Below are 12,709 nucleotides of genomic sequence, written 5' to 3'. Positions count from 1 at the left end.
TGGATGCCCGTATGGGATGCTAGTATCGCAAGCAGCAGCTTAACCTAGTGAACAACACTGGCCCTAATAAATCTTTTTTTCTTTTAATGTAGCATTTTTTTTTTCCATGACCTGACATGTTAAAGCCACAGCCCATCAGTTTGGTGAATCTGGTAAACTGTAAACTGGTGATTCATCAAACTGACTTCCAGCACACTGAGTTTTCCTAATGATTTTCTGTCAAATGCCCACTTAATGAGATTGCAGTTTCTTTATCTTTTTCTCTTTCTTTCTTTTTTTTTTTTTTTTTTTTTTTGACAAGCAGAGTTAGACAGTGAGAGAGGGACACAGAGAAAGGTCTTCCTTCCGTTGGTTCACCCTATAAAGGCCACTACAGCCAGAGCACTGCGCCGATCCAAAGCCAGGAGCCAGGCGCTTCTCCTGGCCATCCTCCACTCTCTACTCAGGCCACAGCAGAGAGCTGGACTGGAAGAGGAGCAACTGGGACAGAATCTGGCGCTCCAACCGGACTAGAACCTGGAGTACCAGCGCCACAGGCAGAGGATTAGCCTAGTGAGCCGTGGCGCCAGCAATGAATGTGCATTTTCCCAAACCGAACTTTAGCTACCTGCTTGACCCTTTCTCAGACATCTCAATGCTTAATCCACTAGACTGCAACAATAGTAAGAACAACAGCCAACATTACTTTTTTACTCTGTGCCGCCTCTCACCTAACCATGAAGCAGTTATGAACGAATGTCCTCCATACCCAATTCCTGCAGGAAACCTACTGAGCATCATCATCATCAGTCATCACAATGATTTGAGCTTTACACCCTTGGGCAAGAAACCGCCCTGGTCCCACCCACATCTCAATACCACCTCCTGGGGCCAGCGCTGTGGCACAGTAGGCTAAGGACCTGGCCTGGAGCGCCAGTATCACATATGGGCGCCAGTTTCAGAACTGGCTACTCCACTTCCGATCCAGCTCTCTACTATGGCCTTGGAAGACAGTGGAGGATGGAGCGAGTCCTTGGGTCCCTGGACCCGATGAGACTGGGGGTGGGGTGTTGGGTGTTGGGGGAGATTCTGGCTTCTGGCTTCAGATCAGCACAGCTATGGCCATTGTGGCCAATTAAGGAGTGAAACCGGCAATGGAAGCAATCTCTCTCTCCCTCTCTCTCTCTCTCTCTCTCTCTCTCTCTCTGCCTCTCTTGTCTCTGTGTAACTCTGACTTTCAAATAAATAAATAAATAAAAATTGATCAGATTTGTGAGCTGGAAGATCAGACCTCCACCCCACACTGAGTGACCTCATGCCCCTACCTGACCACACCTCTGTCCAAGTACTTGGGTTCCTCTTCTCCACACGGGAAACTCAGATGGAGTATTCCTGACTTTGGCTTCAGCCTGGTGCTGGCCCCATCCCAGCTGTTGTGAGCATTTGGGGAATACACCAGAACATGGAATGGTTGTCTCTGTCTCTCTCTCTCCTGCCTCCCATCTCTGTCACTCTGCCTATGGTAACTAAGTGTACCTAAAAGGTAATCTATTTAAGTGAAATTGACACTCAGATGCAATGATGGTTTACAGCCCTTGTCTCTACAGTTTGTTGAACTCTTTACTTACTGTAGGGATAATGAGTATAAAGTAAACTGAAAATAAATCTTTGTAAAAATTAAGATTGGATGGCTGGCGCCGTGGCTCACTAGGCTAATCCTCCACCTTGTGCGCCGGCACACCGGGTTCTAGTCCCAGTCAGGGCACCGGATTCTGTCCCAGTTCCCCCTCTTCCAGGCCAGCTCTCTGCTGTGGCCAGGGAGTGCAGTGGAAGATGGCCCAAGTGCTTGGGCCCTGCACCCCATGGGAGACCAGGAGAAGTACCTGGCTCCTGCCATCGATCAGCGCGGTGCGCCAGCCGCAGCGCGCCACCTATGGCGGCCATTGGAGGGTGAACCAACGGTAAAGGAAGACCTTTCTCTCTTTCTCTCTGTCCACTCTGCCTGTCAAAAAAAAATTAAGATTGGGACTAGGAGAGGGAGGAGGAAGAAGGATGGGAGCGTGGGTGGGAAGGATCACCATGCTCCTAAATCTGTATATATGAAATACATGAAATTTGTATACCTTACATAAAATTAAACTCGTTGCTGGAGGCCAGCCTTACCCTGATACTCAAGCCAGACAAGAACACAACAACAAAAAACTACAGACAAATATCTCTGATGAACATAGAATGAAAATTTTTAACATACTGCCAAATCAAAATTGACAGCAATCAAAAACATCCGTCATGGTCAACTGGTCATAGTTCAGGGATGCCTATAATATGTGGATGCCAGGGCCACAGGTGGTGGCCTATTCCACTGCACCCAGCGCCGGCCCCTATTTATCTTTCTTTAAAAAACATGTATGTATTGGAAAGACAGCGTTACAGAGAGCGACGCTTGGAAAGGGTGTCCCCTACAGATAATGACCAGGCCAAGACAGGGCTGGTCGGGCCACCCCCTTGCTTGGCAAGCCCGGGGCCCTCCTCCCTCCTCGCGGGTTGGGCGGAGCAGCCGCCCAGGCCCGCCCCTGCTGGCCCTGCATCCACTGCACTGGGAGCAGAGCCGCCCGCGCCGCCCAGAAAGGAGGTGCAGCGATGGCGATGGCGATGGCGATGGCGGCAGGCAACGCGGCCTACTTCCAGAGGGGCAGTGTGTTCTGGTTCGCGGTCATCATGCTCTCCTTTGGCTACTACACGGTAGGGGCAACCGAGTTGGGACAACCGCCTGGAGGGAGCGCTCCTGTCACCCAGGCCTCCGCCTCCACTTGGAGGAGGGGCCGCGCAGGCGCAGTTCCCGCTCTCTCGCCTCCCAGCGGGGAGGGAAGACAGAACCCGGAAGGAGGCGCAGGCGCAGTCGGCTGCCAAGGCTTTTGGCAGGTGTTCGAGGCCCTGCGAAACCGGTTGGCCTACTTTCCTCAGGTGGGGGCGGGCACGACTCCCCACCTGCGGACTGAGCGCCTGGGTCTTTCACGATGGTGCTGGCGAACTCGAAGGCCGCAAGGGATGCTACCGCCTACTTCCGGACGGCCAGCCCGTTGCCCTCGCTGGTCACGGGGCTGGGGCTGGGATACTTTGCGGTGAGGGGCGGGGCGCGGACGCGGGCGCCTGTGTTTTGGCCCTCCGGGCTGTCGTAGCGTGAGGGGCGCCGTGGGAACGGCGTCGGTGCGCATGCGCACCGCGCGGTTGCCTAGGTTACGAACGCCAGCAGACGCTAAGCCGGGTTTTAGAAGGTTTAGAGTGTTTGAAGCAGGGGGAGTTGCTTGGAAAACGGCGGATAAAGCCAAGGGATGGCTAGGATTTCACTGGTGAGCAAGAACCGGTGTGACAGCAGGAGGACAGCTCTACTGCGGGGAGGAGTGACTTTCGTCTCACTTCCAGGATAACGAACGGGAAAGACGCCCGGAAACAGGTTGGGGTAAACCGGTATCATGTAGGAGGAAGGCGAAGCTAGTTTGGATCTTTCCCGGGAGATCCTGGAACCTGGACGGGTGTCATTTCCACAGCGGCGTCGCTCTGACCACCTCCGCCCTCCTTTCGCCGTGTGCAGGATGGAGGCGTGGGACTCTAGTTTTCCCGAGTGCCCTTTCTGTGCCAGGATCCCGCGACCCTGTTGGAACACACAAGCTGGGAAACTGAAGATTCGAGTTGGAATTTAGTGGAACTGGCAGATGCCAGCCCCTCTCCACCGCGTGGTTAGGAGGCCGCAGTGATATGTTGTACTTTATTGGAATATTGACTTTAAACAGCATCCTGGGAGAAGTAGTGTTGCCTTTGGTGCAGATCTAAGTGGAGCACTAAACTTTGGAGGGGTTGACAGTGATTCACAGAAAGGCTTGTAACAGAGCCTGAGGAGGAGTTGGTAAGGTCACCACAAAAACCTTACATGAACGAGGAGTTGCTGTTAAACCTTCGCGAGTCTGATTTTCCGAGTGTGTCTGCGTGGTGTGCAAGAGTGGAAGAGCATGATTCTAACTGCGAGATTGAGCCCAAGCCACCGTTTGCAGGACAGAAGCTGGCCAAAGCACGCAGACTCCTACAAGTCTAGGAAATAACGTTTGGGGTGGAATTCATGAAAAATCGGATCCGTTCCGCCAGTGCACGGAGCCTGATCATCACCTCGTTTCTTTGTGGCATACGTCCATTGGAGCTGCTTTTTAGAAATAGAGGATGGAGATTCAGGTGCCCTCCTTCAGACCCTGTTTCCCCAGTAGTTAGTTTGGTAGAATTGGTGTTCTTTCCTACCTGCCGGTCTTCAGGTGCCCTAATGGTTTCTTTGTGCCTCTGATTCTCTTTCAGTGGGTTGTCCTCTGGCCGCAGAGCATCCCTTATGAGAGCCTTGGGCTCCTGGGCTCTTTCACTCAGTACCTGGTGGACCGTCATCACACCCTCCTGCACAACGGGTAAGGAGAGTTGCAGAAACGACACGCTGGTCTCGCTGGAGACCTTGAAGGCCTGCAGTTGCCTTTAGGTATTGAAGAATGGCGCTAGTTCACGTTTAGGAATCTTTCCAGATTTCTGTTAGATTTTATCATCTGACAATCCCCCCCCTTAAACTAGACTGACTTGTAGAAATAGGTTTGGGGCCGGCATTAGCAGGTAAAGCCGCCACCTGCAGTGTCGGCATCCCTTATGGATGCCGGTTCGAGTCCCGGCTGCTGTACTTCCAATCCAGCACTCTTCTATGGCCTGGGAAAGCAGCAGAAGATGGCCAAGGGTTGGGCCCCTACACCCATGTGAGGGATCTGGAAGAAGCTCCTGGCTCCTGGCTTGTGATTGGCCCAGTTTCAGCTATTGTAGGTATCTGGAGAGTGAACCAGCACATGGAAGGCTTCTACCTCGCTCTTTCTCTCTCAGCCTCTGCCTCTCTGTAACCCTGCCTTTCAAATAAATAAATAAATCCTTATAAAAATTTTCTTTTTCTTTGGTACAGAGAAATTTTCCATACACTGATTTCGCTCCCCCTGATGCCCACAACAGCCAGAGTTGGACTAGGCCAAAGGCAGAGCCAGAAACTCCATTCAGGTCTCCCACGTGATGGCAAGAATCCAAGTACTTGAGCCATCACCTGCTGTCTGTCAGGGTGTGCATTGGCCAGAAGCTGAATCAGAGACAGAGTTACCGAGACTCGAATCATACACCTGAATGTAGGATGCTGGTGTGCCAAGGGCAACTTAACCTCTTTGTTGTTGTTGTTTCAGGTATTGGTTTGCCTGGATGATTCACGTGGCAGAGTCCTTGTATGCCATGGTGCTGTGCAAGTAAGTCATTATTTAGGTCCTGGTCACCTTTCTCGCGGTATCTGGTAGAAGCTGAGCCACCACATTTAAATAATTCATGCACGCCTAGGCTGAGAGCACTCTGAGGTAGTGTGGAGTACCCATGCCTGATACTGGGCCTGACGCAGGAATACTCAGTAAATGTTCGGTGAGTGAGTCCATTTAGTTTGTGTTAGTTATTATTTACTCCGTTAGTGCATTAGGCTGACTGTTATTTTGTTGTTTTTTTTTTTTTTTACACTTTTTTTAATTGTCTGTACAGCAGCACCTAGAACAAAAGATTAGGAGTCTGCCTCCTAGTGTGTGAAAGAGCCGAGTTACTTTCCTAGGCCAGTAATCTCCTATCTTGATGCCACAGTGAACCACCTGAGGAGCTGTTTCACTGTACATGTCTGGTTTCCACCAGAAAAATTGATCTGGCAGGTCTTGCTTCAGACCTACAAGTCTGTTCTTTCTTAAAGGTCTGCAGGTAATTCTGGAGCTAAATGCAAGTTAAAAGCCCCCAAACAGACCCTACTCAGCAGATGCTACTGTAGGTGACTACTATGTGAGAGTACTGAAAAAGATTCTTTGTACTTTTGGACAATTTGTTCTCCCCTCCGGGACCGTCTGCTAGTGGGGTCCTCCGTGAAGTCCTGTTCCTTTGTTCTCCCACTGGGCAGGCTGAACCCATCTCTACGCTTTGGAGTGACACAGTCGCCCTTTGCCAGAGTGCAAGGGGATTTCCAGGTGGCTTTGTTGAAACTCTTCTCTGGGCTTGAGACTGTGGTAGGAAAGCCCAAGTGTTCTGAGACTCCTTCCCAGTGGCCTCTTGGGCCTCCCTGAGGTCTTAGCTGAGGACATGTGTTTGGCCCAGCCCCACAGCTTGACAGCTCTTGTGACTGGCATTTGGAGCCTCTAATGAAAACCAAAAGACTGTGTTGTGTTGTACACTTCTTTGAAGGGAGAAGGGGAACAAGCCCAGGGAGGTTGCGTCTCTCTTACTGTGTTCCTAAAACCGGTCCTTTAAGGATCTCACGTGTTAGAATGTGCCATAGCTCACTTTAAATCAGAATTAATACTCCTTTTGATTTGTGAGATCAATGAAAGAGTAAATAAATTTGAATGCAAGAATACATGAAGACATGGTATAAATTTGGAGCTTCCCAAATCCTACTGCCCAGGAATAACTACTTGTAATATTTTGTTGAGTTCCCTTTTGTTTTAATCCATACCTGTAAACTTTTAATCCAGTCATCATCCTGTAGGAAAGAGTACTTTGCGCTGTATGTAGATACAGAAATGACCTTGGAGGTGGCAGGAAACTAACATTTACTAAGCACCCTCCATGTGCCAGTCCCTAAGCAGAAGCTCAAGGACACAATCAGGCTATAATATAGTCTCTTAAATCCCATGTTTTAAAAATACATACCTTTCTGAATTTCTTTTAACCAGAGATAAGATTGGACTATATGTTTGACTTTATATCTGCCATAATCATACACTTAAGCACTTTGCCATGTTTTTATTTTTTTTTTGTATTTCATTTTAAAGATTTATTGTATTTATATGAAAGAGTTGCACAGAAAGAAGCAGACACACAGAGAGAGAGGGGGGTTTTCCATCCTCTGGTTCACTCCCCAGTTGGCTGCAATGGCCAGTACTGCACTGATCCAAAAAAAAAAAGGAACCAGGAGCTTCTTCCGGGTCTCCCATGCGGTGCGGGCCCAAGCACTTGGGCCATCTTCTTCTGCTTTCCCAGCCATAGCAGAGACCTGGATGGGAAGTGGAGCAGCGGGGCACAGCACCGGCCCCGCCATGTTTTTTTTTTTTTTTTTTCCCTGCCATGTTTTTAAAATAACCTTGAAGGCAGGCACTTGGCCCTGCAGTTAAGATGCTACTTGAGGGAGGACACTGTGGTGTAGCAGGTAAAGCCTCCGAGACCTGCAATGCTGGCGTCTCATATGGGTGCTGGTTGGAGTCCTGGCTCCTCCACTTCCCATCCAGCTCTCTGCTCGGGCCTGGGAAAGCAGTGGAAGATGGCCCAAGTCCTTGGGTCCCTGCAGCTGTGAGGGAGACCCGGAGGAAGTTCCTGGCTCCTGCCTTGGATCGGTGCAGCTCCGGCCGTTGCAGCCAATTGAGGAGTGATCCATTGGATGGAAGACCTCTCTGCCTCTCCTCTCTCTGTGTAACTCTGACTTTCAAATAAATACTTTTTTTTTTTTTAATGATGCTACATGGGACAGCCCCATCCTATATCGAAGTGCCAGGAATCAGATCCTGGCTGTGGTCTTAATTCCAATTTCCTGCTGATGCACACCCTCGGAGGCCTCAGATGATGCCTCAAGCCCATGGGTCCCTACCACTCATGTGACAGACCCAGATACTGACCGAGTTCTCAGCTCCTGGCTTCAGCCTGCTCCAGTCCTGGCTGTTGGTGGCATTTGAGAGTGATCCAGCAGGTAGGAAATCAGTTTCTTTCTCTCTCTCCCTCTCAGCCTTTCTGCCTTTATTTCAAATAAAATAATTTTTTATAAAGTTTGGTGAATAGTTTTAAATTTTGCATACTATTCCTCTAGTTGTATATTCCAGAATTCATTTAGTTAAACTAGCAGTGAATATTTAACTTTAAAAAACATTTTTCTTTTGTTAATGATTGTTTAGTTTTATTTGAGAGAGAGAACTCCACTCCACTCACTCATGCTCCAGATATCTCCAGTAGCTGGAGCTGGGCCAGGGCCAAAGTTAGGCTCCAGGAAAGCAATCCAGGTCTGCCTTTGCAATCCAGGTCTCCCACAAGGCAGGGACCCTACTGCTTGAGCAATCAGCACTGTGATGTGGGAGGCAGATTCTTTTATCACTGGGCTAAATGTCTACTCCCTGGGTCTTAGGTCTTTAATCTACCTGGAACTGACTTTTTGTGAGAGGCAAGTATTCAACTTTATCTTGATATTTCTATATGGATGCCCTGTTTTCCCCAAGCCACTTCTTGAGACTTTCACTCTTCATTAATGTGCTGTAGCTTATAGCCACATATATGTCTGTGTTTCTGAACTCACTGTTCTTTTCTGTTGGTTTGCTTCTTTGTCCTTGGGCCAGCATAACATTATCTTACAGTAGTAGCTTTGTAATCACTGACACCTGATGGAGCACGTCCTCTCACCTTGTTCAGAGTTACCTGTTCCTGGGCCTTTGCACAGCCTTATGCATTGTCATGTGCTTCAAAGATGAAAAATTTATCTGTTGGCATTTTTATTAGATTGACCATATGAATTAATTTGTAGCAGAATGGCATATTTCCGTTATTAAGTCTTCTAAACCAGGAAAAATGATTTGTCTCCATTTCCTTAGAGTTCTGTGATGTTTTTCCTATTCTTTATTTGGTTAATATCCAGCTTCCTGTACTTTCAGATGTTGTTATAAGTGACTTTTCCTTCATTTTATCATTGTTTGATGGTAGCATATATGCATATAGTCAGTTTTATATATTGACCTTATACGTAGCAACCTTAAAAATTCATTTATTAATTCTAATAGTTCATCTATAGATTATTTTCAGTTTTCTAGTCATCATTCAAGTGTCTCTAGAAACAGTTTTATTTTTTCTTCTCAGTTCAGTCCCTTTGCTTTGTGTTTCTTCCCTGTTGTACTAACTCATACTTCCAGTGCATGTTGCCTAGAAGTGGACATGATGCCTGGTTCCTGATCGCCAAGCTGTCAGTGTCCTTGCATCATGTTTATTCTAGAGTTTTATAGATCTCCTCTGTCAAAATGAGGATGTTCGACTGTATATCTAAGTCTGCTAAGAACTTTGAAGAATGGATGTTGAAACTTATCAGATATTTTTGCATTTTTTTGGATTTATTAGTTTATTTGAAAGTCAGAGTTACACAGAAAGAGAAAGAGAGGCAGAGAGAGAGAGAGAGTCTTCCATCCGCTGATTCACTCCCCAGTTGGCCACAACAGCTGGAGCTGGGCTATCCAAAGCCAGGACAGGAACTTCTTCTGGGTCTCCCACATGGGTAAAGAGGTCCAAGGAGTTGGGCCATCTTCTACTGCTTTCCCAGGCCACAGCAGAGAGCTGGATCTGAAGTGGAGCAGTCGGGACTCAAACCTGTGCCCGTATGGGAAAGCAGCTCTGCAGGCGGCAGCTTTACCCACTATGCCACAGCACTGACCCCTATTTTTTGCATTATTAAAATGTATAATCTTTATCCTTTAATTTATTGATAGAAAAAAACCATTTGTATATATGCATATAAAGTTTGCTTTAAATAAAAGGTTTATGCAAGTGAGACTTAATTACATACACATGAGCCTGCAGCAAGCCGTTCACTTAAGCTGAATCATTTTCTGTTGAGCTTTCAGACAGTTGAATGACTGTATAGTAACACTATGTTCCAGTTTCTTTCCTAAGCAGTTTGTGTATATATCTCATAAACCAAGTGGGACAGATACTACTGCTATGACTGTTTTTCACATGAGAATACTGTTTCTGAGAGCTACTAGTGATGTGCCCAGGACACAGCTGGCGGGTGGCCAAGCTGGGATTCACATCTGGTACAAATCTTCACATCTTCAGACACTTGCTCTGAAGCCATACCAGTGCCCATCTCCTTTCAGTCATCTCATGAGAAACCGTGTTATAATGCTCTACCCTGCTCTACCTGGACAGTAGCCAGACTAGTTCCAAGGAATAGTGTACCATCCTAAATACATTTATTAGGAAGCAAGGAAGAGAAAAAATAAATTGCCCCTTTAAGTTAAAAAACCAGGGTGGGGAGGTGGTAGACAGATGGAAGTATAGAAAAAGTATAAAAATTAAAAAAGAATAAGGCCAGCGCCGCAGCACACTGGGCTAATCCTCTGCCTGCGGTGCCGGCGCCCCAGATTCTGGCCTCAGTCTGAGCGCCGGTTCTGTCCTGGTTGCTCCTCTTCCAGGCCAGCTCTCTGCTGTGGCCCGGGAGTGCAGTGGAGGATGGCCCAAGTGCTTGGGCCCTGCGCCCACATGGGAGACCGGGAGAAGCACCTGTCTCCTGGCTTTGGATCAGCGTGGTGCGCCCACCGCAGCGGGCATTGGGGGGTGAACCAACAGAGGAAGGAAGACTTTTCTCTCTGTCTCTCTCTCACTGTCCACTCTGCCTGTCAAATAAATAAATAAATAAACAATGCTTCCTGTGAAACCATAAGATCAAAATTATGGTGCTTATATTTTGTACTTTTTTTTTTTTTTTTTTTTTTTTTTTTTAGGTATAAAGGAATCACAAATGGTCGGGCTCAGCTACTCTGGTTCCTACAGACTTTCTTCTTTGGGATAGCATCTCTTTCCATCTTGATTGCTTACAGACCAAAGCGCCAAAAACAAAATTAAAAGCAAATATACAGAAGTTGCCTCTACTTAATTCAGACACCTTTCCAGGGTGACGGGGACTGCCATTTTCACTCAATGATATTTCTATTTTGTAAAAAGTGTCCCTCAAAGCTATCTAGGACCCTGCAGTTACTCATTTTTCGTATAATATGCTGTGGTTGAGCTTGAATAGACCAGTTAGTTAACAAGGAAATAGGAAAAGTAAATACAAGTTTACAAGTAAATTAAGGAACTAGGAAAAGATTTTAGCCTTCAGCTCTGTGGACTCAGCACAGAAGAGGGCTTCCCCCCCACCTTCTTAAGGGCCTCTGGCGCTGTGGGCTCTGCTGTCATCTGGGCTGAGACACACGCTTGCTAGATTTGCTTGTTGGTTTTTCTTTGCTCCTTTCCTTCTTGTTAAAACATCTTGGCCGCACTACCACCATGTTAGCTCTCCTTCCCTTAAATTCTCTCCATCTTTCTGGACCAAGATGTAGGGACACTTCTACAATACATCAGTTCCTTATACATTTGTTAGGCACCTCTAAGGTAGAATCTTACCCTTTCAAACTTCTGTTTCTCAAATTACAGAGAAAAATAAGGAAGTTGGAATGGGCAGACTGAGTGATCACATAGAGGCACGCTGAGAATCAGGGCTGGTGGCCTTCCCTGCTGCTGACCGAAGTGTTCTTTCCCTACACTGGACCCTGGGACACGGTGCCCTGTGGCTCGCAGGGGTTGATTGCTGCTCCAGCTCAGGGTGCAGCTTAGCTCTACTTCCCCCACCTTACCTGTCCCCCTGCCGTGCACGGAGTTGTTTGACCAGTGTTGATTGCTGACTTCACTTTCTACTCGTTCATTATCATTCCAATTTTTATGTGAAAACTACAGGACTCATTGCATACACTGTCCTCTCAAAAGACAGCCGCAAGACCTTTGGCTGACTGTGTCACCGCTTGGTGAGACTCCCGGTGGGAAACCTGTCTCTTTTTCATGCTTTCATGTTCTCCATCACTGTCTCCAGACTCCAAGTGTCTTCCTCCAGCTCTGAAGAGTCTAGCTCACGGTTTATCCATCAAGTTAGTGTCTTCCATTCTGGTGGATATATCTTACTACTGTTGACTGGTGGGATGACTCTGTCACCATTAGGAGCCATTAGGCCTCCTTCCCTAGAGGATGGCTACTTGTTCTCTTTGGACTAGTCTTCATACCCCTTCCATAATATGGGGAGGGGGCAAGTTATTTGTATTAAGCAGACATTTATGAGAAACAACTACCTCCCCCAAAAGAGAGCTTCCAATTGAAACCACAATATAAAAGATTATGGACTGGGGCCACCGACCCTGTTGCATAGCACGTTAAACCTCCACATCACACATGGGCACTGGTTCCAGACCCAACTGCTCCGTTTCTGATCCAGCTCTCTGCTAATAATGTGCCTGGGAAAGCAGCAGTGGATGGCCCAAGTCCTTGGCCTGCAGCCTCGTGGGAGACCCAAAAGAAGTTCTGGGCCTGGCTTCAGCTTGGCCCCGCCCCAGCCACTGTGGTTATTTGAAGAGTGAACCAGTGGATGGAAGATTGCTGTCTTGCTTGCTCTGTCTTTTAAAGAAAAAAGAATATGGACTATGAATTGTTTCTGGTGGTATTTGTCTTAAAGTTTTTCTCTAGTTCTCTTGTGATTATGAGTTGCTTTTCACTAAGGAACCCCATTTTTGACCATGGAGTTAAGCATCATGGAAATCAAACCCAGTTTTTAAGAAGTCCTTTCCAAAGAGAAATAATAGTGACTAATATTGGTGGTGCTGGGGACCGTGCTATCAGGTTATTGAAAGAAATGGATTAATTTAAATAAAATGCTGTGAGTTATCTCTTCAACCAAGTGCTTTTTTGTGTTTCTCAGTTTTGATATATTATCACATATTTGATTCTGTCTCAAATAGACTTTATGGGGCTGTTTGTACGGTTCAAATATCAGTTTTTCACTGACAGAGAAATGCAGAATGCTGTGGTTTCGGGGTATATCCCTCTTAGGTTTATAGAGGCCCACTTTTTTTTTTTTTTTTTGACAGGCAGAGTGGAC

The 12,709-nt window shown here is 47.1% G+C and overlaps 1 protein-coding gene across 3 annotated transcripts; it reads left to right on the top strand.

Moving 5' to 3' along the window:
• The first annotated feature begins 2,520 nt into the window (after positions 1-2,520).
• On the top strand, positions 2,521-12,504 carry LOC127486992 (transmembrane protein 254). 3 transcript variants are annotated; one of them, XM_070057944.1, is made up of 4 exons: positions 2,521-2,721; positions 4,321-4,424; positions 5,223-5,282; positions 11,221-12,504. In XM_070057944.1, the coding sequence occupies exons 1-4, from the start codon at positions 2,620-2,622 to the stop codon at positions 11,228-11,230; spliced, it is 276 nt and encodes a 91-aa protein (XP_069914045.1). In that variant the 5' UTR covers positions 2,521-2,619; the 3' UTR covers positions 11,231-12,504. The 3 variants fall into 3 exon arrangements, with proteins under 3 accessions (XP_069914045.1, XP_069914044.1, XP_069914043.1); XM_070057943.1 differs by having other exon boundaries at positions 10,530-12,504; XM_070057942.1 differs by lacking the exon at positions 2,521-2,721 and adding an exon at positions 2,834-3,101 and having other exon boundaries at positions 10,530-12,504.
• The last annotated feature ends 205 nt before the right edge of the window (positions 12,505-12,709 follow it).

Source organism: Oryctolagus cuniculus, chromosome 15 (genome assembly GCF_964237555.1).
Source record: "Oryctolagus cuniculus chromosome 15, mOryCun1.1, whole genome shotgun sequence".
Taxonomy (NCBI): domain Eukaryota; kingdom Metazoa; phylum Chordata; class Mammalia; order Lagomorpha; family Leporidae; genus Oryctolagus; species Oryctolagus cuniculus.
The sequence above is the reverse complement of the archived record's forward strand: the minus strand, read 5'-3'. Positions and strand labels throughout refer to the sequence as shown.

Excerpts from the sequence above, each read along its gene's own strand:
- LOC127486992 (XM_070057942.1), top strand. The coding sequence starts at position 2,997 with ATGGTGCTGGCGAACTCGAAGGCCGCAAGGGATGCTACCGCCTACTTC. Across the intron at positions 3,102-4,320 it reads TGGGGCTGGGATACTTTGCG|TGGGTTGTCCTCTGGCCGCA; the intron begins GTGAGGGGCGGG and ends ATTCTCTTTCAG. Across the intron at positions 4,425-5,222 it reads CACACCCTCCTGCACAACGG|GTATTGGTTTGCCTGGATGA; the intron begins GTAAGGAGAGTT and ends TTGTTGTTTCAG.